We start from the raw sequence: 27,347 nt of genomic DNA, 5'->3' as shown, positions 1-27,347 counted from the left end.
TAAATTAGATTATTGTCACATGTAATATAAACATATGGAGAAAAAAAGTGTCTTTTCACATGTTACATGCAAAGTGTTGCCACACTCTAGTGCCATTTTGAAACACTGAAAATAATGCGAGATTATACTGCAATAGAGTTCATCTTTCTCTCTTCTGCTTGTTCTTCCTCTGCAGCTCAACATTGACCGGGGTCTCTAAAACAAGTTCTGTGTCTGTGTAATGGGCTCTGGGGTCATGATTATGGCTCTCCACCACAGACTCTTGTAACCACTGCATCAGAGCTGAAGCCATGGGCCTGGGGACATAGGGGCTCATGACTTCCATCTAACGTTCCTCCAGATGCTATTGCTGGTCGTTGGTCAGGCTGCAAGTCTATGCAAGGGGTGTCAGCCAGGGAGCTGCTCCTCACTTGCCAGGAGAGCCTGGGTTGGGGTGGAGCAGAATCTAGCTCATCCTGTTGTTGCTACCGTCAAAGGTCTCCTCCTTCACTCACCACTATTCGGTCTTTAAAGAAGAAAGCAAAAAAGAGCAAAAGAAAAAGGAAAATAAAAGGGAAGGAAAGCAGACAGGATTGGATATGTCTCAGGCTTAGCCCTACTACTCCGCTGCCATCTTGGAGGTGACATCTCGGATTGCCTTGGTCCTTTGCAATTAGTCTACTGGCACAACTGGTTCACAGAAGACAATATCTCCCTGGCCCTACACTCATCCCTGGAACATCTGGATAATAAGGATATGTACATCAGGATCCTATTTATCCCAAACAAACCTATCTCTAAACTCTGAGACCTAGGTAAGGTCTCCCCCTTCTGTAACTGGATATTTGATTTCTTGATCCATGGACCACAAACAGTAAAAATAGGCAACACCTTCTCCACCATAATCTTCAACACCAGTGCTCCGCAAGGCTGCGTATCCAGCTTCCTATAATACTCCTTATACACACACTACTGTCAGGCCAAATTCCACCCCAACTCCATGTACACATTTGCTGACAACACCACCATTGCAGGTCAGATCTCAAACAATGACAAGACAGAATACAGGAAAGAGACTGAGTGATTAGCGGTATGGTGTAAAGATAATAATCTTTCAGTCAACATCAGCAAAACAAAGGAGTTGGTCATTGGCTTCAACAAGCAGAGTGGAGAGTATGCCCCTGTCTACCTCAATAGTGCTGAGGTGGAGATGGTCGAGAGCATCAAGTTCCTGGGAATGATGATCAATCTGTACTGGCCCACCCCCATCAACATGACAGTCAAGAAAGTACAACATCTCTACTTCCTCAGGAGGCGAAGGAAATTTGGCATGTCTACAAGGACTCATCAATTTTAGTAGATGCACCATAGAAAGAATTTTATCTGAATGCATCACAGCATGGTATGACAACTGCTCTTCCCAAGACCACAAGAAACTAGAGAGTGTACTAGACACAACCTAGTCATCATGCCTTCCACCCAATGAGTCTATCAACACTCCCTGCTGCTTTGGGAAAGCAAACAACATAATTAAAGAGCTCTTGCATCACAGGTATACTCTCTTTCACCCTCTTCTGGCAGAAGATATAAAAACTTGAATACACGTATGAATAGATTGAAGAACAGCTTCTTCCCCACTGTTATCTGACTTTTGAATGAACTTCTGAAATGTTAATTCTGATCTCTCTCTCTCTGCACCTTCTCTGCAGCTGTAACATTGTATTCTGCATTCTGTTCTGTGAATCTGATGCACTTTTTATGTCCAATCTGCCTGCACCGCATGCAGCACAACATCATGACAACAAATAAGTCAGTCAAGAAGAGAGAATGGAGTCAGTAGATAGGGGCCACTGGTTTTGGGACAAAGAAATCAGTTTGGGTCTTTTAAGTATTAACTGCTGCTCTCAGCTGCCCCTGAAATAGGCAGTGATTCATACTGGATATCTTCATTTTCAAATGTCAGTCATTTTTGGAGAGGAGGAAATGATATGATTTTTTTTTGCATTATTTCCCAACTATCAAACTAGCCACAAATCACAGGCTATTACAAATAAAGGAGCTATTCAAAATGGTAAGATATTGAATGTCTACCACAAGACATTCAGAAGATCTAGCAAAATTCATTCAACAATTTTAAGGTCAGCTTTGCACTTTTTCATCTTGCATATTTTCTCATGAATTATTAAACCAATTAATGTAATTACTGACACAAATGGAAATCACCTTGTCTGCCAAGTTGCGAAGAGAACCAACACCAATATGAAGGTGGCAGGTTGCACAAAACAGGTTGTGTTCCAACCTTTGTAGAAAGTTTCAATAATTCCTTTAAACTGAAGTACTTCCACCGTTTAGTCATCAAATTAGGCATCTGTCATTGGAATTTTAACGAGCATAATCCTTTGACCGATGAAATATAATAGAGTACAGGATCTAAAAACATAAGCCTATCAAGCTGCTCTACTATTCTATTAGATCATGGCTGATCATCCACCTCATTATCACTTTTCACTGTTCTCCCTGGTGGCATTAGTGCTCAGAAATCTACTATCTTCTGTCTTGAACATGCTGAATGATTCGGCTTTCACTGTTCTCTGGGTACAGAATTGCTCTCACCCATTAAGTGAAGAAATTTCTCTTTGTCTCAGTTTAATTAATCTACTTCTGATCCCAACGTTATGTCCTCTAGTTCTAGTCTTATCAGCCAGGAGAAGCATCCTATTTGTATCTAGCTGTTACACCTACACACAACTCCTTAGCAATATCTCCACTACTCAACTCAATTACAGGTGAGCTGCAATTATCAGGGAGCATTATTTATTTTCTGTGGCTCTTGTGAACTGGAATCCTTGCAATACTTAACAAATAATTTTAGCACCAACCAGATTAATATTCCACACAGCAAGGACAATAAAGACCCTTCTCCTGCCTAACACAGTCTTCCTAAGTCACTGCTGCAGGATGCAGCAATGGATGACCAACAAGAGATTTGCTATGTTGTTTCAATCTTGAAGGATCACTTGAAGAAAAGTTTAGTCATCTCAGTAAGCAATGGCAATTTATATGCTGCAGGTTGGTTTCAAGGTGGCAGAGTTTAAAGACCAGGTCCATGATAAATAGCAGCCATGAAACACAATACTTAGCTGGAGACAGTGTCTGTAGGGATTGCTTCAACTGTGTGCCTAAGATAGGTTTAAAGCTCCTGTTCCCTCCTTCTCCCTCTGTAGTAGAGGATCTCTTTCACTGCCTCTGCTTTATCTCCTTCTGATACTACAAGGTAAGGAAGACTGTAAATGTAGTTGCCATAATAGGGAACAGTGTGCACTCAGAACCTTTTCAGTAATAACCAACATGGAAGGGGGTTGTTATGGCACAGTTATAGTGTCCATACCTCTGAGCCAGGATGTCCAGGTTCAGCTCGCACCTGCTCCAGAGGTGTGCAATCACATCTCTGAACAGATTGATGTAAAAGAAAACAGCCATAGTCCCAATGTCAGCACTGCTCCCAGCAAACGTTGAGTTTCAGCAAACACATAGTAGCTCCAAATACTAAAGATACTTTAATTAGCGCGAATAGGGCACTTCTCATGGTGCTAAATACACAATCAGCTCAGCATATTGAAGTGAGGATGTTACATAGAGCAGTGATGCTAAATATGGCAAGGGCAGCTGATGTCTCAGTCTCCCTACCTCTGGGATGAGTGTTAAATGCTTATACTAACGAGCACAACATCATGATGTCTACTGCAGCTCATGCTAAAAGTGGACAAAACTGACCCCCTTTTTCACCACTCTGGTATTATGGAGCCAAACTCTGTAATCGTTTAGCATCTGTCACCAACCTCAAACACATTCAGTCCTAAATCATAACTCTCTACAAATTAACAATGCTCTGGCGACAGACATAACCAGTGAACTGAAGTTGGCTAATTGAATGTTAGTCATTTCTGACGACGTCCCTGTACGATCAACGGAAGAAACTAAGTGGCCCATTGCTGTTGTGCTCAAGAACCAAACATAAGAAACTGGGGTAGGAGGTAGGCTATTGGATCCTTCGAGCATGCTCTACCTTTTAAGATGGCAGATCCGCTACCACAACTCCATCTTTTTATGCTGTTGCCATATCCCCATACCCTTTCATATCCAAAATCCTTTTGATCTCTATCACGCTCAATGTTAACCCATGATTCCCTAGGGTAAAGGATTTCAAAGATTCACAATCCAAGTGAAGACATATCTCCTTATCTCAGTTTAAAATGGCTACCTCTTATTCTGAGACTGCCTACTATTTCTAGATGCTGCAGCTCAAGGAAATCCTAGCAGGATCTACCCTATCAAGCCGCTGAAAAATTTTATGTTTGAGATCACCTCTTTTAAATTCTAGCAAACATAGACGAAGTCTACTCAATCACTCTTCATTAAAATAATCTCATCACAAGATGAAGTCAAGTGAACTTTTAATGCATATCAATTGCAATCTATTCTTCCTTCGGCAAGAATACTGGACACTTACAATGCTGTAAGCTTTGGCTATGTCAAATAGCCTGACTATCCAGCAGCCGTTACCACCAGCAACGTTTTGTAACTGAATTTTGCCCTATTAAACATGTGATTCTGTTTTTTTGGACTCTATTTGCATGCAGGAGTATATGACAATTGCCTTGAAACCATGTATAGGTAGTTCTGGGATAACACACATTTTGGCAGTGCAATCTGGCTATAATGTCGCTGAAGAATTAGGGAATGGTACTTTGGACAACGCTTACCTCCGTTGGCAATAGTATGATTCCAGCAGGGATCAGTTTGTATGCATCATTCTGCACATGTGCCAAAATCTCTGCGCCGCTCTGCACATGCACTGATGTCTACGCATGCGCAATGTTGGTGCCAGTCTTCGTACCATTCTGCGTATGCGCCAATGTCCGCGTCAAAATCTCTGCGCATGTGCCAGTGTCAGCTGCTGACAGAGCAGCTTTCTACAAGAATTACTGAACAGACAGCAGCTTTCTTGAATTTTTTAAATGTACTGTGTTAAATTTAGTTTTGTTTTGTTAAAAAGTATGATTTCAACCTTCATTCAGGCTATGCTATACTTTACATTAAGACTTTTGGGTAATTTTTGAGTAATCGTGAGTTATCTTTTTTGCTGGTCTGCCTCTATCTCCACTTTTTCCATGGGCCCCGTTATTTCGGTTAAGCGGGGTTTCGCTGGAACGCAATTTAGAATTGCAGGGTTTCTAACAGAACTGGACAATGTGCAATGCAATTAAAGATAGTTGCTAAACTTTGAATAAAGAAAGTATGAAAAGTAAAACAAAACAAGTAAACAAATAAATGATTAAATCAAATATATTGAAAAAAATGAGAAAGAGCAACAACAGCGTAATAAATCACTGTCATCAACGAAGTCATCACTGCCATTCAATTCTGGTCTCCTTGCTTTAGCAAAGATGTTACAAAACTTGAAAGGGTTCAGAAAACATTTACAAAGATATTGCCAGGGTTGGAGGTTTTGAGCCATTTGTCCTGGAAAATCGGTGGATGAGTGGTGACCTTTATAGAAGTTGATAAAATCACGAGGGCACGGATAGGGTGAACAGTCAAGGTTTTTTTTGCCCAGGGTAGGGGAGTCCAAAACTAGAGGGCATAGGTTTAAGGTGAGAAGGAAAAGATTTAAAAGGGATCTAAAGGGAAACCATTTCTCACAGAGGGTGGTGCATGAATGGAATGAGTTGCCAGAGGAGACAGTGGAGGCTGGTATAATTACAACATTTAAAAGGCATCTGGATAGGTATACGAGTAGGAGGGGTTTCGAGGGATATGGACCAAATGTTGGCAAATAGGACTAGATTAATGCAAAATATCTGGTCGGCATGGTTGAGTTGGACTGAAGGGTCTATTTCCGTGCTGTACATCTTTATGGCTCTATGATTGGATGCAAGTACCTAGACTTTTGCAGGAAGGAGAGAGCATCTTTCCTAAACAAAATCACAAGGTGGATTGCAGATTCACTAATATACTTCTCAGGATGAAGAATTAGAGTTTGGAACAGATATTGGAGAAATGAGGGCTTTTTCATTGGAGATTAGAAAGATATCCTGACCAAAGATATCAATGTGATGAAGGATTAAAATAACTTAACACTGTTAAGACTCTGTTCACTGATTGCTGAAATAATAATGATCACCATTATTTCTTCTATTGGTAGAACTTTTGTGAGTTCCCTCCAAACGAAGGCAGGAGTTTCAGACAGTTCACAATTACTGCTTCATTAACATGCTTTGTGGTGTAACATTATGAGTTGCAGGTCACGATGTCATTGGCTAATTGAAGGATTAGCTCATATGTCTTTCTGATGCCATTTCTCCCATCATTGAAAGCATTAACATTTTCTTGGTGAAAACCCATTAAAAAAATACTCATGACCTTGTGAAAACATCATTAGTGAATCAAAAGACAGCCAACAATGGCTCTCCTTCAGATACTCACCATTTCTGTGCAATCATCCTTTTACAGAGTTACTGAAATCCAAGTTATTGAACCACCACCTGCTATGCAGTGTTAACTAGTGACAGGTAACAGCTTCTGTATTTATGGTACCAGGTTTTAACACTGACCTAACTGAAGAAACAGAAGTAATAGGATATAACTTCCAACTCCCACACTGTAGGGAATCTAATCTAATCTATAACCCTCAAGACACAAGAAGGGGTTAGAATTAAAATTCCTTACATGGGCGATAGTCAGAAGTTTAAATTTGATGCCACAAACTGTTATTTTTACTCCAACCTTGAAATGTTATTCAAATTAAGTTAACAAATCCTATTGAAAGGGATAATACCACAGGTTGAAAAACAGGAACAGTGAACTGCATTGGCCAAATAATAGAGTGGAATTGTGGGCAACTGAAAGCGAAAAAAAAAAACCCTGAAGTAAAGATTTAATGGACGAAATGGTTGCAAACTGGGGCCTTTCTAAAACAGGCTAGGAGAAGAGACAAGGGCCATCATTAACAGGAAGTCAGTTGCCCAATGCACATTAAAAAAGGAACAGATGCGAATTGGGAAAACCTGTGCAATATAAACCAACCCAATGACAAATTCGTTTTACTCCAGCAATGTTGTCAATAATTTCCACAATCAACAAATACCTGTTGGATACAAGAGAGAAAAAGATAGATCTTATGTGGATAGCTGCTTTGTATTAATAAAACTCTTTTCTTACTTGCAGATCAGATTTATTCTCGTTAAAATATTCCTGTACAGATCCTTTGTGTACTATTTTATCAAAATTGAGAATCAATTAAAAAATAAAATGAAAAAATGACTTCATTAAACAGGAATATGACAACTCTAACATTACAGACAAAATAAGCATCCAGAACAATTTGCGTTGGAACTAGGCAAGAAGTGCACAGTTTCAATAGCAATGCGATCAGATGATCAGAGAATGCTTTCAGTTTTCTTATTATTTTACTTAAATAAATAGTAAGTTTCAACAGACTTTATGAATATCCACCCAACTTTAGGTCAAAAGAAGTATTTATTAAAGTTATCTGATGTAGTTTAATAATGCTTCACATGTCAGAACCTTAGAAAATGCATTTAACATATTTTAAGTTGCAAACCTTCAAGCAGTTTCATGAAAATCGCCAAAGGCCAGGCAGATACCCTGTGGCGATGCATATTTTAGATAAAAACAAATACTCAAGGGATGGCCAAAATTAAATTTCTTCACATGGAGAGTTGTTCAAAGTTAGATTCAACAACAATCTGTGGCAGTGAATTCTAAGTCCACAAAATATATTTAACTTATTCTAAAGTATGGTTCAAGGTAGGCTTCAGCAAGGAGTACACTTCATCCCTCCTGTAAAAACCCGATCCCTTACTCCCAATTTCCATGCCTCCACTGTATCTGCTCCCAGGAGAAGATCCACTCCAGGACATCCCCAATGTTGTCCTTTTTCCAGGACCGCAATTTCCCCTCCATGTGATCAAAAATGTCATCCATCATATCCTCTTCACTTCCTGTACCTCCGCCCTCTAACCCCACCCGTCCAACTATAATAATGATAGAACCTCCAGTCCTCACCTTCCACCCAATGAATCACTTGATACAGCGCATGATCCTCTGCTATTTCTGCCACCTATAGTCAGACTTCACTACCAGAAATATATTTGCCTCCCCCCGCCATCTGCATTCCGCAGGAACTATTCTGTCTGCGACTCCCTCGTCAGCTCCACACCCCCCACCAACCCACCTTCTACACCTGGCACCTTGCCCTGCTGCTGCATGAGGTGCAAAACCTGCACCCTCAGATTTTTCTGCACATCCACCCATCTTATCTACTGCACCTGCTGCTCTCGATGTGGTCTCCTCTACATCAGTGAGACAAGATGCCAACTCACGGAACTGTTCAGGAAACATCGCTGGTCTGCACGCTCCAAACAACTCCACTGCCCTGTGGCCAACCACCTGAACTCCCCTCACACTCCCCCAAAGACATGCAAAGTCTGGGCCTCTTCCACCACCAAATCAAAGCCATCCACCAACTAGAGGAAGAACATTTCATCCTCTGCCTCAGGACCCAATAACCACATGGCATCAACACTGACCTAACTAGTTTCTCAATCATCCCTCCCCCCCAATCCCAGATCCAACCCTCCAACTCAGCACTGCCCTCTTGACCTGTCCATCTTCCTTCTCACCTATCCACTCCAACCTATCACAAATACCTCCCACCTGCATCCACCTACCATTCCATCTACCTTGCCCCCAATCCATCCCCATCTACCTTGCCCCCAATCCATCCCCATCCACCTATTTATCTGTCAGCCCCATTCTCCCTCCACATTCCTGATGAAGGGCTTGTGCCCAAAACGTAGATCCTCCTGTTTCTCGTATGCTGCCTGACCTGCCGTGCTTTTCCAGCACCACCCTTTTTGATTCTGACTCTCCAGCATCTGCAGTCCTCACTTTCTCCTAGTACACTTCAAAGCTGCATCACCGAGGGAGAGCACTGGACTTGTCAACACTTTTCACACAGCGAGTTTCTGATTTGAGGATGTGGATCAATATTGAATGTGGTTAAACATTTAAACATTTATCACAAGCTAGAAAAAGAGGAAAAAATTAGTAGCTAAAGCTACTCGGTGCAACTGGATAAATGGTGAGTGGCATTAAAAACACAATTGGAATGCATGTCTGAAGAAATAAAACTGACGTGAATGATTCTTTAATAAAAAGTTTTACAAATGAAGCCCGCTTTCAACAGAATTTCTCAGAGATGCAAAACAAACAGGCAAACTCAAAAACAATTATGTCGAGTTAAATAGAGCTTAACCTTGAAAGTTGTGGACTCTACAATTGGTTAATTTGGAAGAACAATAACTTTCCATCAAATTCATATTTGAATAGAGTTAAGGAAAGTGAACTGTTATAATGCTGTTCATTTTCAAGAGGAAAACCAATTCATTGCCATAGCAGTTAATCACGAACATCTTGCTGCTGAAGCATTACTCACCATGTAAATGAATAGAGGCACAATGCTCTGTAGAGCTCCCATGTACTGGCTGAGTGCTGCATTAAACCTCTCAATGTATGCGTCTGGACAGCTGACCTGCAGAGAAAATGCAGGATTGGTAATCTGCATACCTAAGTAAACCGAAGGAATATACTATTATATTACAATGAACACAGTACATAAAAAGAATATCATTTATATAGCAGTGTTCACAACCACAGGGCATACTAAAGTGCTATACAGTTGATGAAGTACTTCTGAAGTACAGACACCATAGTAATTCTAGGGAACATGCAGTCATTTACAAACATCAATGTGCTGAGAACCAATCTGTTTTTGTGATGTTGATTGAGGGTAAAAAAAATTAGCCAGAACACTGGGAATAACTCCTCTCCCCTCAGCCCCCCCTGCCAGACTACTCAGAGAACATCTCCGGGACACACGCACCAGTCAATCCCAACGCCCTGTGGCCGATCACTTCAACTGCCCCTCCCACTCCACCAAAGACATGCAAGTCCTGGGTCACCTCCACTGCCAAATCCTAGCCACCTGACACCTTATCACCAGACTCTCACCAGAGAGTCGCCCAAGGGTGGAATTGAACCCAGATCCCTGGTGCTGAGAGGCAGCAATGCTAACCACTGAGCCACCATGCATTTGTCTTTTAGGTAGTAGAACTCATGGGGGTTTGGAAAATATTGTTAAAAAAAGACTTGATAAGTGACAGTAAAGCAGCTTGTAAATGGTACATACTGCTACCACTGTGCACGAATGGTGGTGTTAGGTAGGACTAAATGTTTAAGGTTTAAGTTAATTTTGATGTCATCAAACAGGCTGCTCTGTCTCGGAGACAGTTTTTATCAACCTGTGACACCGATATGACACCGCTAAGTTCCTTAAATATTGGTGGAGCTAAACTCATGTGGGAAACTGGAGAATACTCCATCACACTCCTGACTGGTGCGGTGTTGTTAGCAGACAGGCTTTGGGGAGTTGTTTTTTTCAATTTTAATCACAGGACATGGGCATCACTAGCTAGCCAACATTTATTATTCATCTCCAGTTGCCCTGGAGAAGGTACTGGTACTAGCTGCCTTCTTGAACCATTGCAGATAATGTGCTGTAGGTAGACCCGCTCTGCTTTTAGGGAGGTAATTCCAGAAGTTTGGCCCAGCATAGTAAAGGTATGAAGATATATTTTCAAGTAAGGATGGGGAGTGACTTGGAGGGGTACTTGCAGGTGGTGATACTCCCACCTGTTTTTTGTCCTTCTAGACAAAAGTCGTCATGGGTTTGAAAGGTGCCGTCTAAGATCTTTGGCAAATTTCTGCAGTGCATCTTGCAGATAGTACGCACTGCTGCTTTAAGCATAGTTCATGGAAGGAATGGGTGTTTGAGTGTGTTGTCAATCAAGTGGACTGCTTTGTCCTGGATGTGGTTACGCTTGTTAGAGCTGCACTCTCTGGGTAAGGGAGGAATATTCCATTACAGTCCTACTTCTGCCTTGTAGGTGGTGGACAGATTTTTGGGAGTCAGGTGGTGAATTACTCATTGCAGTATTTCTAGCCTCTGACCTGCTCTTGTAGCCAGTGTTTATGTGGCGAGCCCAGTTGAGTTTCTGGTTAATAGCAACTCCAAGGAAATTGATATTGGGAGATTCAGCGAGGGTAATATAATTGAATATCAAAGAACAGCGACGGTCTCTTATTGGAGATGGCCACTACCTGGCATTTGTGTAGCACAAATGTTACTTGGTACCTATGCTGTGCAGAGTTTGTTGCGTGCAGGCATTGACTGGTTCAGTATTCAAGGATTTACCAATGGTACAGCAGACTGTAATAATCAGCAAATATCCTCCTTTCTGACATTATGAAGAAGTGCAGTGACCAAGCACCTGAAGATGGCTGAGCTTATAATCAAGGAACCTCTCCAATGTACTTCGATGGAAACTAGTGGTTTCCAAAACGGCAACCATTTTTCTTGGTGGTGGATATGACTCTAAGCAGTGTAGAATTGTTCCCTCCTGATTCCCATTGTCTTACATTTTACTCTGGTTCCTTAATGTCTGGACATTCACTTACCTGACCACTGTAATGCTGCTCTTTTGTCCATATTTGGACCAAAGCTTTAATACGGGCAAGAGTTAAACATGTGTGACGGAACCCAAGTTGAATATCAAATGGTTGCTGCATTATTGCACCAACAACACCTTCCATCACCTTACTGCTGACTGAATGTATATACTTTTAAGCAACCCATGCAAACATATCTGTTATGACACGGGGTAAACCCTCCTGTGCAATTTAACCCAGCAGCACACAAAAGATTTATCCCATGCAGTAATCTGTGAAACTTAGAGTGGCCAAGAACTATTTAAAATAAAATTTAACAACTTTATTTCTTAAAGTAAAACAGAGAATAATTAACTAACAATGATTTACAACTCCTTCCTTTAACCTATCTTTCACCTTCCCTTCTATAATACTAGTCCAATAAACCCTCTGATTAAGATTTGCAAAACAAAACTTCTTATCTCAAAACCAGGCAGCTTTTGGTTCCTCTGTTTTCTGGTCTTCTTTTCTACCTCTTGGGGATTCGGCTTCATAGATTACTGATTGATAAAGGTATCTTTAAGAAAGCTATGTTTCGGGCAGCCTCTACATGCTAGCTTGGCAGTTCTCCTCTCAACTGTTCAATTTTCCCCAGTCTTGTACCCCCAAAGCATCGGATTGCGTCATTACTTTTTAAGATTGTCAATATATTACATTTAAACTGGACTGAAGTTTGGGTTTTTTGGGGGGCAAAATTTAAACTGATTGGTCTAATTAAAATCTGTTTTTCTCTCTAGGCAACGAGCTATCCTAACTGCTGGACCAAAAGGTTACATTATATCTTTTTCAGAACACCCGGTGCTGTGTCAGGTAGTTCTGTTGCTTTTAACTGTTAAAAAGGTGCAGTACACCCATATCTACATAACAATAACACAATGTATCTCTGCAGCCAATATAACCTGAACCTGGTCTTTCAGGCCAGAGGCAGGCACACCACCACTGTGCCACCAGAACCCTCCAAGAATTCCCTGTTTATTGTGGCAGCTTACAATGGCAAGGAAAAGTTATCCTGACTGAGAATTAAACTGGTCCACATCAATGAAAGCACTAAATGCTAAACACTTGACTACCAGAGAAATTTTTTTTAATAAAACAGTTTGGACATTTTAAGACCATAAGACATAGGAGTGGAAGTAAGGCCATTCGGCCCATCGAGTCCACTCCGCCATTCAATCATGGCTGATGTGTGCTTCAACTCCACTTACCCGCATTCACCCCGTAGCCCTTAACTCCCCGAGACAACAAGAATCTATCAATCTCTGCCTTGAAGACATTTAGCGTCCCGGCCTCCACTGCACTCTGCGGCAATGAATTCCACAGGCCCACCACTCTCTGGCTGAAGAAATGTCTCCGCATTTCTGTTCTGAATTTACCCCCTCTAATTCTAAGGCTGTGTCCACGGGTCCTAGTCTCCTCACCTAATGGAAACAATTTCCTAGCGTCCACCCTTTCCAAGCCATGTATTATCTTGTACATCTCTATTAAGTCTCCCCTTAATCTTCTAAACTCCAATGAATACAATCCCAGGATCCTCAGCCGTTCCTCATATGTTAGACCTACCATTCCAGGGATCATCCGTGTGAATCTCCGCTGGACACGTTCCAGTGCCAGTATGTCCTTCCTGAGGTGTGGGGACCAAAACTGGACACAGTACTCCAAATTTTATGATATACCGCCTGGACAGATGGGGACTTGAAAAGAACTTCTGTCCTAAAGATAGGGGGATGACCACTGCACCATAAGATCCTCAACTGACTGACTGTAAACTACAGTACAGTGGCTTAGTGGTTAGCACTACTGCCTCACAGCACCAAGGACGCGGGTTCGAATCCGGCCTCGGGTGACTGCGTGGAGTTTGCACATTCTCCCAGTGTCTGCATGGGTTTCCTCCGGATGCTCTGGTTTCCTCCCACAATCACAAAGATGTGCAGGTCAGATGAATTGGCAATGTTAAATTGCCCACACCATAGTGTTAGGTGCATTAGTCAGGAATAAATGTAGGGTTGAGGAATGGGTCTGGGTGGGTTACTCTTCGGAGGGTCGGTGTGGACTTGTTGGAACGAAGGGGCTGTTTCCGTACTGTAGGGAATCTAATCTAAACTAAAAGGGTAATAATTTGTGCTCCAGGTTTTAGAAGGAACAGCTTCGTTAAGGGCTTGACTGGAGTTCTGGAACAGCAGAGAGGGCTAAAATGAATATACAGACAGTGGGTTTCAATGGAAAAATTCAAGTCGCACAAAAGTGGTCTTAAATAAATGAGCCCAGTGTGACAAAGGGGATGGGATTAAAACATTAATTTTCTATTTGACAATCAAGTTAACCAATCAGAGTATATGTTGTGATGTGACAAAACACAGAATCATGCCAGCAGTAATCAGACACCAGGCAAGTGCTGCCATTGTAAGTGAGAGAAAGACATACATCAAACATTAACCACACTCAGACTTCCCACAAACTCATGTTTGAGAGAAAAGCAATGCGGCAATACCTCTGACACTGCCAGAAAAACAAAATCAGTGCTTTGTACTTAGTACTGTAACCAAAGTATTGGCTTTCTGATATGCTGTCAGACCCAGCGGAATTATCCAGATTTGACTGTGGATGATGCTGTATTTTCAAACACAAAAGGAATTATTAGCATCATCTAATTTCATAGATATTAATTGAACATAATAAATGTATATTTAACTATATAAGAAACATACATACTAAAAAAAACACAAACTTGTGCGTTCGTGGGGTTCTGCAGAATTTTTACAACAGTATCATGGTCCTCAGCAGCAAAGAAAGCTGAAAACCCCTTTACTGTACAATTTAACAATTCATCTGTCAGAACTATTACGCTCTAGCTCTTTCTCAGTATTTATCACTACTTAATGTCAATATTTGTATGACAGCAACACAATTTTCTTGTCATTCAATAACAAATAGCAATCTATTTAGTTTCTGACAGGTGACAGCCCCATAGTGACATTAGCCTGCTGCCTCATTTCAAATAACCCGAGTGATGTCTATATCACACAATCACAAAGTTCACCATCATATTGTAGGATAGCAGGGGATTCAAAGATAATGCTGTTGAATGGCAAGGAGAGGTGGTTATATTATCTCCTGTTCAAGATGGTTATTGTTTGGCACAACTGTTATTTGATAATTATCAGGCTGAGGCAGAATATTGTCAAGGTTTTCCCCCCCCAAGTAATGCGCAACTGAGCTTTGATGGCATCCAGGTGATTGGGTACTTTCTAAATGGATGATTTCTGACTTTATGGGGTTAATTTTACGCAGTTACTTATTTTCAACAGGCAGGAAATTTGCCTAGATTCACTTCATTGCAAACTTTTAAGTGTTGTTCCTGTCCAGACCTAATCTATTCATTTTTATTATTTGGTTTTACATTACCAACAGTACATGTGTACAGTCGCTTCCCTATCCAGTTCGATATCTTTTCCAAACTACTTAACACACAATAAGCGCTGCCTTGAAGCAGTTTTGAACTTGCAATCGCTACAAACTGTGTGTGTTTTGGCAACTAGTGTGAAATCAACTCATAATGGCAGGTAGCCACACATTTCCATGACATTCAATTCACCTGACACAAAAACATGGTGAAAACTACGAACTTTGCATGAAAAGAATACTAATGAATCACATCATCTTACGGATGAACCATGAGAATAGGAGTCCCAACTGTTTTTGAAAATAATAGTACTCTGTAGAAAGTTCATATGTCATTTTTCCTGAGTAATAACTTTCCCTTCAGAGGTGGTATACCCAAACTATCTCCTCAGGCATACTCCTATTTGTACCACACAAACCAAACCAGGTCAATCAACAGGAGGTAGTAAACATAGAACATAGAAAAATACAGCGCAGTACAGGCCCTTTGGCCCTCGATGTTGCGCCGATCCAAGCCCACCTAACTTACACTAGCCCACTATCCTCCATATGCCTATCCAATGCCCGTTTAAATGCCCATAAAGTAGGAGAGTCCACCACTGCTACTGGCAGGGCATTCCATGAACTCACGACTCGCTGAGTAAAGAATCTACCCCTAACATCTGTCCTATACCTACCACCCCTTAATTTAAAGCTATGCCCCCTCATAATAGCTGACTCCATACGTGGAAAAAGGTTCTCATGGTCAACCCTATCTAAACCCCTAATCATCTTGTACGCCTCTATCAAGTCACCCCTAAACTTTCTTTTCTCCAATGAAAACAGCCCCAAGTGCCTCAGCCTTTCCTCATACGATCTTCCTCCCACACCAGGCAACATCCTGGTAAACCTCCTCTGCACCCATTCCAGTGCCTCCACATCCTTCCTATAGTATGGCGACCAAAACTGCACACAATACTCCAGATGCGGCCGCACCAGAGTCTTATACAACTGCAACATGACCTCAGGACTCCAGAACTCAATTCCTCTACCAATAATAGCCAGTACGCCATATGCCTTCTTCACAGCACTATTTACCTGGGTGGCAACTTTCAGAGATCTGTGTACACGGACACCAAGATCCCTCTGCTCATCCACACTACCAAGTATCCGACCATTAGCCCAGTACCCCATCTTCTTGTTACTCTTACCAAAGTGAATCACTTCACACTTAGCTACATTGAACTCCATTTGCCATCTTTCTGCCCAGCTCTATAGCTTATCTATATCCCGCTGTAACCTGCCACATCCTTTCTCACTTTCAACAACTCCACCGACTTTCATATCATCCGCAAACTTGCTCACCCAACCTTCTAGCCCCTCCTCCAGGTCATTTATAAAAATGACAAACAGCAATGGTCCCAAAACAGATCCTTGCGGAACACCGCTATTAACTGCACTCCAAGATGAACCTTTATCATCAACTGCTACCCTATGTCTTCTTCCAGTCAGCCAATTCCTAATCCAAACCTCCAACTCACCCTCGATGCCATACCTCCGTATTTTTTTGCAATAGCCTACCATGGGGAACCTCATCAAACGCCTTACTAAAAATCCATATACACCACATCTACTGCTTTACCCTCGTCCACCTCCTTAGTCACCTTCTCAAAGAATTCAATAAGGTTTGTGAGGCACGACCTGCCCTTCACAAAACCATGTTGACTATCCTTGATCACATTATTCCTATCCAGATGTTCATAAATCCTATCCCTTACAATTCTCTCTAAGACTTTGCCCACAACAGAAGTGAGACTCACCGGCCTATAGTTACTAAGGTTATCCCTACTTCCCTTCTTGAACAAGGGAACCACATTTGCTATCCTCCAGTCTTCTGGCACTATTCCTGTAGACAACGGGGACATAAAAATCAAGGCCAATGGCTCTGCAATCTCCTCCCTTGCTTCCCAGAGAATCCTAGGATAAATGCCATCAGGCCCAGGGGACTTATCTGTTTTCACCCTTTCCAGAATTTCCAACACCTCTTCCCTACATACCTCAAAGCCATCCATTCTAATTAATTGTGACTCAATATTCACATCGGCAACAATGTCCTGTTCCTGAGTGAATACTGACGAAAAGTATTCATTCAGGGTCTCCCCAATCTCTTCAGCCTCCACACGCAAATTCCCACTGCTATCCTTGACTGGACCTATTCCTACCCTAGTCATTCTTTTATTCCTGACATACCTATAGAAAGCCTTTGGGTTTTCCCTAATCCTACCAACCAAGGACTTTTCATGTCCCCTCCTTGCTGCTCTTAGCTCTCTCTTTAGATCCTTCCTGGCTACCTTATAACTCTCAATCGCCCCAATTGAACCTTCACGCCTCATTTTTACATAGGCAGCCCTCTCCCCTTTAACAAGGGATTCCAATTCCTTATTAAACCACGGCTCCCTCACACAACCCTTTCCTCCCTGCCTGACAGGTACATATTTATCAAGGACACTCAATAGTTGCTCCTTGAACAAGCTCCACATATCAATTGCACCCTTGCCTTGAAGCCTACTTTTCCAAGCCACGCATCCTAAGTCATGCCTCACCGCATCATAATTTCCCTGCACCCAGCTATAACTCTTGCCCTGCAGTGCGCACTTATCCCACTCCACCACTAGAGTAGAAGTCACCGAATTGTGGTCACTGTCCCCAAAGTGCTCACCTACCGCCAATTCTAACACCTGGCCTGGTTCGTTACCCAGAACCAAATCCAGTACGGCCTCACCTCTTGTTGGCCTGTCTACATATTGTGTCAGGAAACCCTCCTGCACACATTGGACAAACACCAACCCATCTAACATACTCAAGCTATAGCTTTCCAAGTCAATATCTGGAAAGTTAAAGCCCCCATAACAACCACCCTATTACTTTCACTCTTCTCCTGAATCATCCTCGCAATCCTTTCTTCTACGTCTCTCGGACTATTAGGAGGCCTGTAGAAAACTTCTAACAGGGTGACCTCACCTTTCCTATTTCTAACCTCAGCCCAAACTACCTCAGATGGCGAGTCTTTATCCATCGTCCTTTCCACCGCTGTAATACTATCTTTGACAAGCAATGCCACACCTCTCCCTCTTTTACCCCCACCTCTGACCCTACTAAAACATTTAAACCCTGGAACCTGCAACAGCCAATCCTGTCCCTCTTCTACCCATGTCTCCGTAATAGCCACAACATCGAAATCCCAGGTACCAACCCACACTGAAAGTTCACCTACCTTATTTCGTATACTTCTCGCATTGAAGTATACACACTTCAAGCCACCTTCCTGTTTACAGGCACCCTTCTTCGAGATTGATGCCATGTTCCTAACCTCCCTACACTCCAGGTCCTGCACCCTAAAGCTACAGTCCAGGTCCCCATGCCCTTGCAGAGTTAGTTTAAACCCCCCCCCCCCCCAAAGAGCACTGGCAAACCTCCCCCCAAGGATACTGGTGCCCCTCAGGTTCAGGTGTAGACCATCCTGTTTATAGAGGTCCCACCTTCCCCAGAAAGAACCCCAGTTATCCAGATACCAGAATCCCTCCCTCCTGCACCATCCCCGTAGCCACGCATTTAACTGCTCTCTCCCTATTCCTTGACTCTCTATCACGTGGCACGGGTAACAAACCAGAGACAACAACTCTGTTTGTTCTAATTCTGAGCTTCCAACCTAGCTCCCTGAAAGCCTGCCAAACATCCTCATCCCTCTTCCTACCTATGTCATTGGTGCCAATGTGGACCACGACTTCGGGCTGCTCGCCCTCCCCCTCAAGGACCCGGAAAACACGATCAGAGACATTAAGTACCCTTGTACCTGGGAGGCAACATACCAAACGTGAGTTTCTCTCACCCCCACAAAACCGCCTATCTGTGCCCCGAACTATCGAGTCCCCAATTACTATTGCTCTGCTCTTCTCCACCCTACCCTTCTGAGCAACGGGGACAGGCTCCGTGCCAGAGGCCTGAACCCCACTGCTTACCCCTAGTAAGTTCTCCCCCCCCACAAGTATCCAAAACGGTATACTTGTTCTTGAGGGAAATGGCCGCAGGGGGTCCCTGCACTGCTTCCTCCCAGTCCCCCTCACTGTCACCCATCTGTTGCAATCTTTGGAGTTACTACTTCCCTAAAGCTCCAATCTATGACCCCCTCTGCCTCCCGAATGATCCTAAGTTCATCCAACTCCAGCTCCAGTTCCCTAACATGGTCTTGGAGGAGCTGGAGATGGGTGCACTTCCTGCAAGTGTAATCAGCAGGGACGACAGTATGAATCAGTTTTCTCTTATTCTGGAGCACAGACAATTTGAACTCATTCTAACTAATCTGCTGGCTGCAGATAGCACCTTTTCATGACAGTATTGGTAACAGCAAATACTGCACAGTTCTTACAGAGACAAAATCCCATCTCCCATTGAAAATACTCTCCATCATGTTGTGTGGCACTGTATTAAATGGAAAAGGCTTTGAACAGATCTAGTAACTCAAAACTCCATGTGGCACTGAAGGCCATCAACAGCAGTACTGTACTCCCAACACAACCTACAACCTCGTGGTCTAGCATACCCATCAAGCTAAGGAATCAAACAAAACACAGAAATTGCTGGAAAAGTTCAGCTGATCTGGCAGCATCTGTGAAGAGAAATCTGAGTTAACGTGTCAGGTCTGTTGACCTTTTCTTGGAACTGTTGGTAGTTAGAGAAATGTTGGTTTTCATGCAGAAGATAAAGTGGGGGGGGTAAGGTGTAAATGAAAGGTGTGGAAATAGAGTCCAAAAAGAGAAGAACAGTTGAACAGACAAAGGAGTGGATAAAAATCTGGCTGGGAGGGTGAATAGCTGCTGATGGAGACTGTTAGAGGGTGACAATGGGCTAAGGAATCATGCCTGGATCAGTGGAGAATGCAGGAGTGTATGCCAGTATCAGCACCAGGTATACCTAAAAATGAGATGTCAACATGGTGAAGCCACCAAACAGGACTACTTGCATGACAAACAGCATAAGTAGCAAGTGATAGACAAAGTTGAGCATCCCACAACCAACAGATTAAAATTGAAGATCGACAAGCCAGCCACATCCAGTTGTGAATGGTGACGGACATCAAAACAACTCACTGGAGGAGGCAGCTCAACAAATAGTTCCATCAATGATGAAAGAGCCCAACACATCAATGCAAAAGATAGCAAAATTGGAACCAATGGTTATCAAGGGGCTAACTCTCCACTGGTTGGCATCATGCCTTGCACATAGGAAGATGGTTGTGCTTGTAGGAAATAAGTCATCCTGACTCCAGGACATCTCTGCAGGAGCTCCTCAGGGTAGTGTCCTACAGCCAATGATCTTCAGCTGCTTCATCAATGTCCTTCCCTCCACCATAAGGTCAGAAGTATGAATGTTCACCAATGGTTGCACAAAGTTCAGCACCATTCGTGACACCTCAGATCCTGAAGCAGTCCACGCCCAAATGTAACAAGGTTTGAACAATATCCAGAGTTGAGCCGACAGGTGGCAAGTAACACTCACATCACACCAATGCCAGGCAATGATCATCTCCAATAAGAGACAATCTAATCACTGCCCCTTGGTGTTCAATGGTCAGGTTGTAAGTTTGCTGAGCTGGTGGATTTGTTCTCAGAAGTTTCGTCACCATGCTAGGTAACATCAGTGAGCCTCCAATGAAGCACTGGTGTCCTGTCCCACTTGCTATTTTATTCTGTTAACTAGACACCAAAAGACATCACCAACTATCACTGGTATCCAAACACTGATGAAGAGGGTGACGAAACGTCTGAGAACAAATCTACCAGCTCAGAGAGCAAACTTACAACCTGATCCACATCCTGAGCTACAAATCTTCTCTAAAATCGCAAACATTCAATGATGTTACTATCACTGAATCCCCACTACCAACATCCTTGGGGGCTACCATTGACCAGAATCTCAACCGGATTCACCATATAAACAAAATGTCTGCAAGAGGAGGTCATACTCCAGCATGTAACTCACCTCCTGACTGCCCAAAGCCTGTCCATCTACAAGACACAAGTTAGTAATATGATAGAATACTCCCCAATTGCCTAGATAAGTGCAGCTCAAACAATGCAAGAACTGTGACACCATCCAGGACAAAGAAGCCCACTTGATCGGAACCACATCCACAAGCATCCACTCCCATCACTCACTAGCAACAGTGTATGCCATCTACAAGATACACTGCAGAAATTCACCAAAAATCCTTAGAAAGCATTGTCCAAACCTATGACCACCTCCATCTAGTAGGACAAGGGCAGCAGATACTCAGGAACACCACCATCTGTAAATTCCCCTCCAAGGCACTCACCATTCTGACCTGGAAATGTATCATCGTCCCATCACTGTCGCTGTTTCAAAATCTGGATTGTACGTGCATTGCAGCTGTTCAAGAAAGCACCTTCTCAATGGCAATGAGGGACAGGCAATAAATGCTGTCCAGCCAGCAATACCCACACCCCCGTGAATAAACAATAAACAACGCTGAAGCATTCACAGAAACCTTCAGCCAGAAGTACCAAGTGGATAAACCATCTTGGTCTCCTCCAGTGGTCCCAAGCATCACAGATACCAGTCTTCAGTTGATTCAATTCACTCCACAGGACATCAAGAAATGGTTGGAGACACTGGATAGTGTAGGCATTGACAAAATTCCATCAATAGTTCTGAAGATTTGTGCTCCAAATCTTGTTACTCCCCTCACCAAGCTCTTCTAGTACAGTTACAAACTGGCATCTACCAGACAATATGGAAAATTGCCCAGGTGCATCCAATACACAAAAAGCTGAACAAATCCAGCCCAGCTGATTACTGTTCCATCAGTCTACTCTCGATCATCAGTAAAGTGATGGAAGATGTCATTAACAGAGCTATGAAGCAGCACCTGCTCAGCAATAACCTGCTCAGTGATGCCCAGATAAGGTTCCGCCAGGGTCACTCAGCTCCTGACCTCATTACCACCTCAAACACAGACAAAAAAATAAAGAGCTGAATTCCAGAGGTGAGGTGAGAGTGACAGCCCTTGACATCAAGGTTGCATTTGACCGAATGTGGCATCAAGGAGCCCTAGCAAAACTGGAGTTATTGAGTATTGGGGCAAACTCTATTACTAGTAGTGTCAAATTGCTTCCCCATCCATTGGCCTATTAAGAAAACTTAGGCAGCAATCTGAGTACTGCAGTTCACTAGGTGAATGCTAAAATAGGCATCATTTTCATTTGCTCCATTACTTCAAGATGAAGATTTCATTCAAAACCTTTACAAGTAACTTAGTTCCACTTCCCTAAACCCTTGCAATATTGTTGCTGTCCCATATAGTCATGAACACAACCTCCAGCCAATGACACTGTGACCCAGAGGGCAGCCATTGGCTTTTCAGGGACACCCTGGAAGTGTAATTGCAAAGCAATAAAAATAAACTCTGCATATCTAATAGTAACTAACATAACCATTCCATTCAATTATTCACACATTGAGCTGAATTTATCATCTAGGGCATTATGCAAATGTAAAAATGTGTAATTTCATTGAAAATAAATTGCTGCATTCAGGAGAAAATTTTTCACATACATTTTTGTCACGTAGAGGGTGGCAACATAAATGGAATGAGTTACCACAGGAAGTGGTAGAGGCAGGCACAATTATGACATTTAAATGACATTTGGATAGGCATATGGATAGGAAAGGTTTAGAGGGATATGAACCAAATTCAGTAAAATGGGACTAGTTCCCCTTTTACAAGAAACCTGGTCAGCATAGACCAGTTGTGCCAGACTGTCAGTTTCCCTGCTGTATATCTCTGACTCTTTATAGAGTCAGGGAGGATGCACAGAAAGATAAACTATACAGTCACTTGGAAAAATGTTGCCTTTACTTCTCACAAATCTATACTACTCAAATGGATATTCAGTTGATGAGAAATAACAGCTTTAAATAGAAAGTGTTTTAAAATATCCACGTGTTTTTCTACGAACTTTAGAAAAAGACTTAACATTTGGAGAACTATGCAATTGACATACACTTTATCAAAAGATGTTTTACTATACATTCTTTTTAAAAACAAAGCGTGTTCTGTATAATTCAAGATCAACTGCGTGTTAACTATATGTTAATGCTGAGTTACTATACTGGCAGTAGATTCCCAATTGTTTACTGTTAAAAAATAAAATGCACACATTTAACCCCTTTTGGTGGAGATTCACACCCATTGTACTAGGATTCATTAACCTCATGAAATTATTTTCACTTTAGGGTTAGTCCTCATTAACAAGTTTGATATTTGCCCCTGCACCAGTTCCATGTTACGGAAGTTCTTAATACAATGGAGATACACTAATGAACTACAGTAGGTAATAAACACATGCAAGGAATAGATTTGGTGAAATTCATCACATACTATAGCTCTAAGCTGCACATCTAAAGGTAAAAACAATGACTGCAGATGCTGGAAACCAGATTCTGGATTAGTGGTGCTGGAAGAGCACAGCAGTTCAGGCAGCATCCAAGTAGCTTCGAAATCGACGTTTCGGGCAAAAGCCTGCACATCTAAAGGGAGGAGTATGTAACACCTTTGGTATATTACCCACTGACCACTGAAAGTATGCATTTTAATGGCCACTTGGAAACAGAATAAAGAACCACTTTTAGTACGCAGTAATCAGAAATGATCACTTTCAAGAAATGAAGAAAATGCCTGAGGGAGAACTGATAAAGAAAAGTACATGAGAACACCCTGGAAATGTTTGCATCCCAATGCTACTTGATTTTATATGAGACTATAATGACACCTACTGGCTAAAATGATCTACTGTTAAGACAGCAGCAAAGCCTTTCCACAAAATTTCATTTTCAGTGCCATCTAGTGTACTGGTCAGCCAACTTTAATTTATTTGCTAGTTATTACAAGCAATCATCTAATACACAATACATACTGTTTAAATATGTTACCAAGATGTTGTTAAATTATAAGGAAATCACCAGTGCAGCATGGAATAAATGCATAGTAAATAATGAGAATTGTAAATATAATTGCAGTCAACTTAAAAGGAACAAAGAATTGTTTCAAGATGGCAAGACTGCAAGAATATTATAATCTTTCTAAATTTTGCTGCCTAAAAATTTTAATATACAGCTTTTACCAGGAATAAATGAATAGGATTGATAGCTACAGAGATATGACTAAGGCTGACCAAAACTGGGGTCTCAACCTTCATGGGTATATAGGTAAAAACAATGACCGCAGATGCTGGAAACCAGATTCTGGATTAGTGGTGCTGGAAGAGCACTGCAGTTCAGGCAGCATCCGATGAGCAGTAAAATCGACGTTTCGGACAAAAGCCCTTCATCAGGAATACAGGCAGAGAGCCTGAAGCGTGAGACATTGTGGAAGAAAAAGCAAAAAGGAAAAGGAGGTGGGGTAGCATTGCTAATAAAGGACAGTAGTACCAGCGCGTGAGTAATGAGTTTGGTGCAACAGACCTTGATGTGGAATCAGTTCTGTGGAAATAAGTAATAGCAAGGGAAAGAAATCCTAGGTGGGTGTCACCAATAGACCCTCAAAGAGTTGTCTCATTGTTAAACAAAGTATAAAATTAGGAAAAAATTGAGACATGGAAGGGCACTACAATTGCCATGGATAAGTTTAATCTGTGTACTCACTCGACAAATCAGTTGGGCAAGGATAACATGGGAAGAGAATTTCATATAGTGCATCACAGATTGTTCTTAGAGCTAAATGTTATAGACCAACAGCAGAAGAGGCTAATTTAGATCTAGTAATATGTAACGAGGTAGAATCAAAAACAGCTTTCTTGTTAAAGGTCGCAAAGGAGAAAGAAATCACTACATGATAGAATTTCAAATGCCTTTTGAGGGAGTGCAACCCAGATCTCAAACTATTGTCCTCGAACTAAATAAAGGCAATTACATAAAGGAAGATAAACTAAAGCAGTTGGGAAAACAGCCTAACGGGAAGGTCTTTATTGAAGCAATGGCAGATATTAAAGCAAATATTTCATGCCACTCAGTAATAACTTATCTTGGTTAAACAGAAGTACTCAATAACAATGATGATTCACCCATGATCAATAAAAGGTGATTGAACAGTGAATCTAATCAAAAACTGAGGTAGACAAAGCGTCAAAAAACAGCTACTTTGCAGATAATTGGGAATTTCCTAGGAACCTGCTGTGGATGACTACATAAATAATTTAAAAATACAATAAATTATTTAATGGCAAGAAATATAAAACACTTCTGAGCTTAAATTTGTACATAGAAAGAAAATAACTGAAGTGAGGATGAAGCCCTTGGAGAACATAACTGGGGAACTGACAATAGGAAATAGGAAAATGGCAGATAATTAAGCCACTGTGCAATCATCACAGTGGAGGACACCTTATACATCCCAAAAATATCAAATAAATGAAGTGCAAATGGAGGAAAGATCTTCTAACATTCATGAAAGGTAAAGTATTTGACAAAGACTGAAAGCAGACTAGTTGCCTGGACTAGATGCCCTGCATCAAGGGATTTTAAAGGAAGTGGCTGAAGATATAGTGGAGGAATTCCTGAACACTCAGGATTCTGGAATGGCTCCAATGGATTAGAAAACTGCTAATGTTGCTTCCCGATGCAAGAAGGGAGGGAGGCAGAAACCAGGAAGCAATAGGCCAGTAAACTTAACAGGTCATTGGGAAAATTCTAAAGTCCATTTAGAGAAATAAATAACAGGTCATTTAGAAAAGCTTAAGACAATCAAACAATGTGAACATGATCTTGCTTTCAGAAAACTATGTTTGAAGATGCTGCAAGAGTTCTTTGGGAATATTGCAAGCAGAGTTGTTAAAAGGGAACTAGTGGATGGCACGTATTTGGAGTTCCAGAAGCATTTGATAAGGTGTTACTTAAAAAAGCTACTGTGCAAGATAGGTGCTCACAGATGATCAGTGATAAGCCCAACTGTCCATCAAGAAGGTTTCATGTCACTGGACATAGGTGCTGTGGGTTATGTGGCAGATGAGCCTGATCCTAGAGCTGCATGCTGACCGCACAGTTGGCATGCGTTTCCAGGTGTTGAAATTGTGCTTTGGACTGGAGATCGCAGGCATTCCTTTCTCAGACTCGTTTTCCATACCTCATCTTACCAACAGGTGCACTTGAAGAATTGCGTCCCATCAGACAGAAGGTTCCCCCAAATTAGTTTCTTCTGAGCTGGGGTGTCCCAAGCATTGACTTCTATCTTGTATTTCTTGAAGTAAGGATTCAGTGAGAGTCTCTGAAGCACTTCCTTTGACCTCCACTCGTTCGCATCCCTTGAGTTGGGCAAAGACGATTTGCTTTGGCAGTGAGAACTCACGCATCCTAAGCAAATGGCTGGCTCAGTGGAGTTAAGTTTTGAATGATCGCACTCGCAATGCTGGTGCTACTGGCTTCTAAAAAAACATGTTTGTACGCCTGTCTTTCCAGCAGATGCACAGAATGTGTCTAAACATTGTTGAATAGTGTCAAAAGTGTTCTCCAGCACTTAGAGCTATATATACAGCATGGAAACAGACCCTTCGGTCCAACTCATTCATGCCAACCACATATCCTAACCTAATCTAGTCCCATTTGCCAGCACTTGATGCATTTCCCTCTAAACCCTTCCTATTCATATATCCATCCAGATGCCTTTTAAATGTTGTAATCGTACCAGCCTCCACCACTTCCTTTGGCAGCTCATTCCATACATGTATCACCAAAATGTTGCCCCTTAGATGTCTTTTAATTTTTTCCCCTCTCACTATGCCCTCGAGTTCTGGACTCCCCCACCCCAGGGAAAAGACTTTGTGTATTTACCCTATCCATGCCCCTCATGATTTTATAAACCTTTGCTCCAGGGAAAAAAAAAGCCCCAAGCCTATTCAGCCTCTACCTATATCTCAAATCCTCCAACCTTGGCAACATCCTTGGAAATCTTTTCTGAACCCATCATCACATAAAAAAACATAGTCCACAATTCTAAGCAATAGAGAAGAATCGGAACACTGACCTCCATATAATTGAGGATCTTAGCACAGCAAGCTTTATTTGAAGCAGATTCTTATGAACTTGCACTCTCAATAAACCAGAAAAAAAATTATATCTTGAAATACCCTAAGTTTACTGCATTATCACAATCTTCACAACGTTCAAGTTATCAGTTGAGGCTGTGAATGAGAAGACTCTGTCAGTAAGTTTTACTTAAGGCAAAGCTGCATCACTATTTAAGTAATTTATGCTGTAAATAAAGTACAACAGTGATGTGTATACCTCCT

At 41.9% G+C, this 27,347-nt stretch overlaps 1 protein-coding gene across 1 annotated transcript in view; it reads right to left on the bottom strand.

Moving 5' to 3' along the window:
* Positions 1-27,347, bottom strand: part of cacul1 (CDK2 associated cullin domain 1) — a 119,245-nt gene that overhangs the window by 33,268 nt on the left and 58,630 nt on the right. Inside the window, exon 4 of the mRNA XM_072557324.1 lies at positions 9,500-9,595. Within this exon, the coding sequence (XP_072413425.1) occupies positions 9,500-9,595 (96 nt within the window). The remainder of the gene's footprint in view (positions 1-9,499; positions 9,596-27,347) is intronic.

The sequence above is a fragment of the Chiloscyllium punctatum genome, chromosome 38 (assembly GCF_047496795.1).
Source record: "Chiloscyllium punctatum isolate Juve2018m chromosome 38, sChiPun1.3, whole genome shotgun sequence".
In the NCBI taxonomy this organism is placed as follows: Eukaryota; Metazoa; Chordata; class Chondrichthyes; order Orectolobiformes; family Hemiscylliidae; genus Chiloscyllium; species Chiloscyllium punctatum.
The sequence above is the reverse complement of the archived record's forward strand: the minus strand, read 5'-3'. Positions and strand labels throughout refer to the sequence as shown.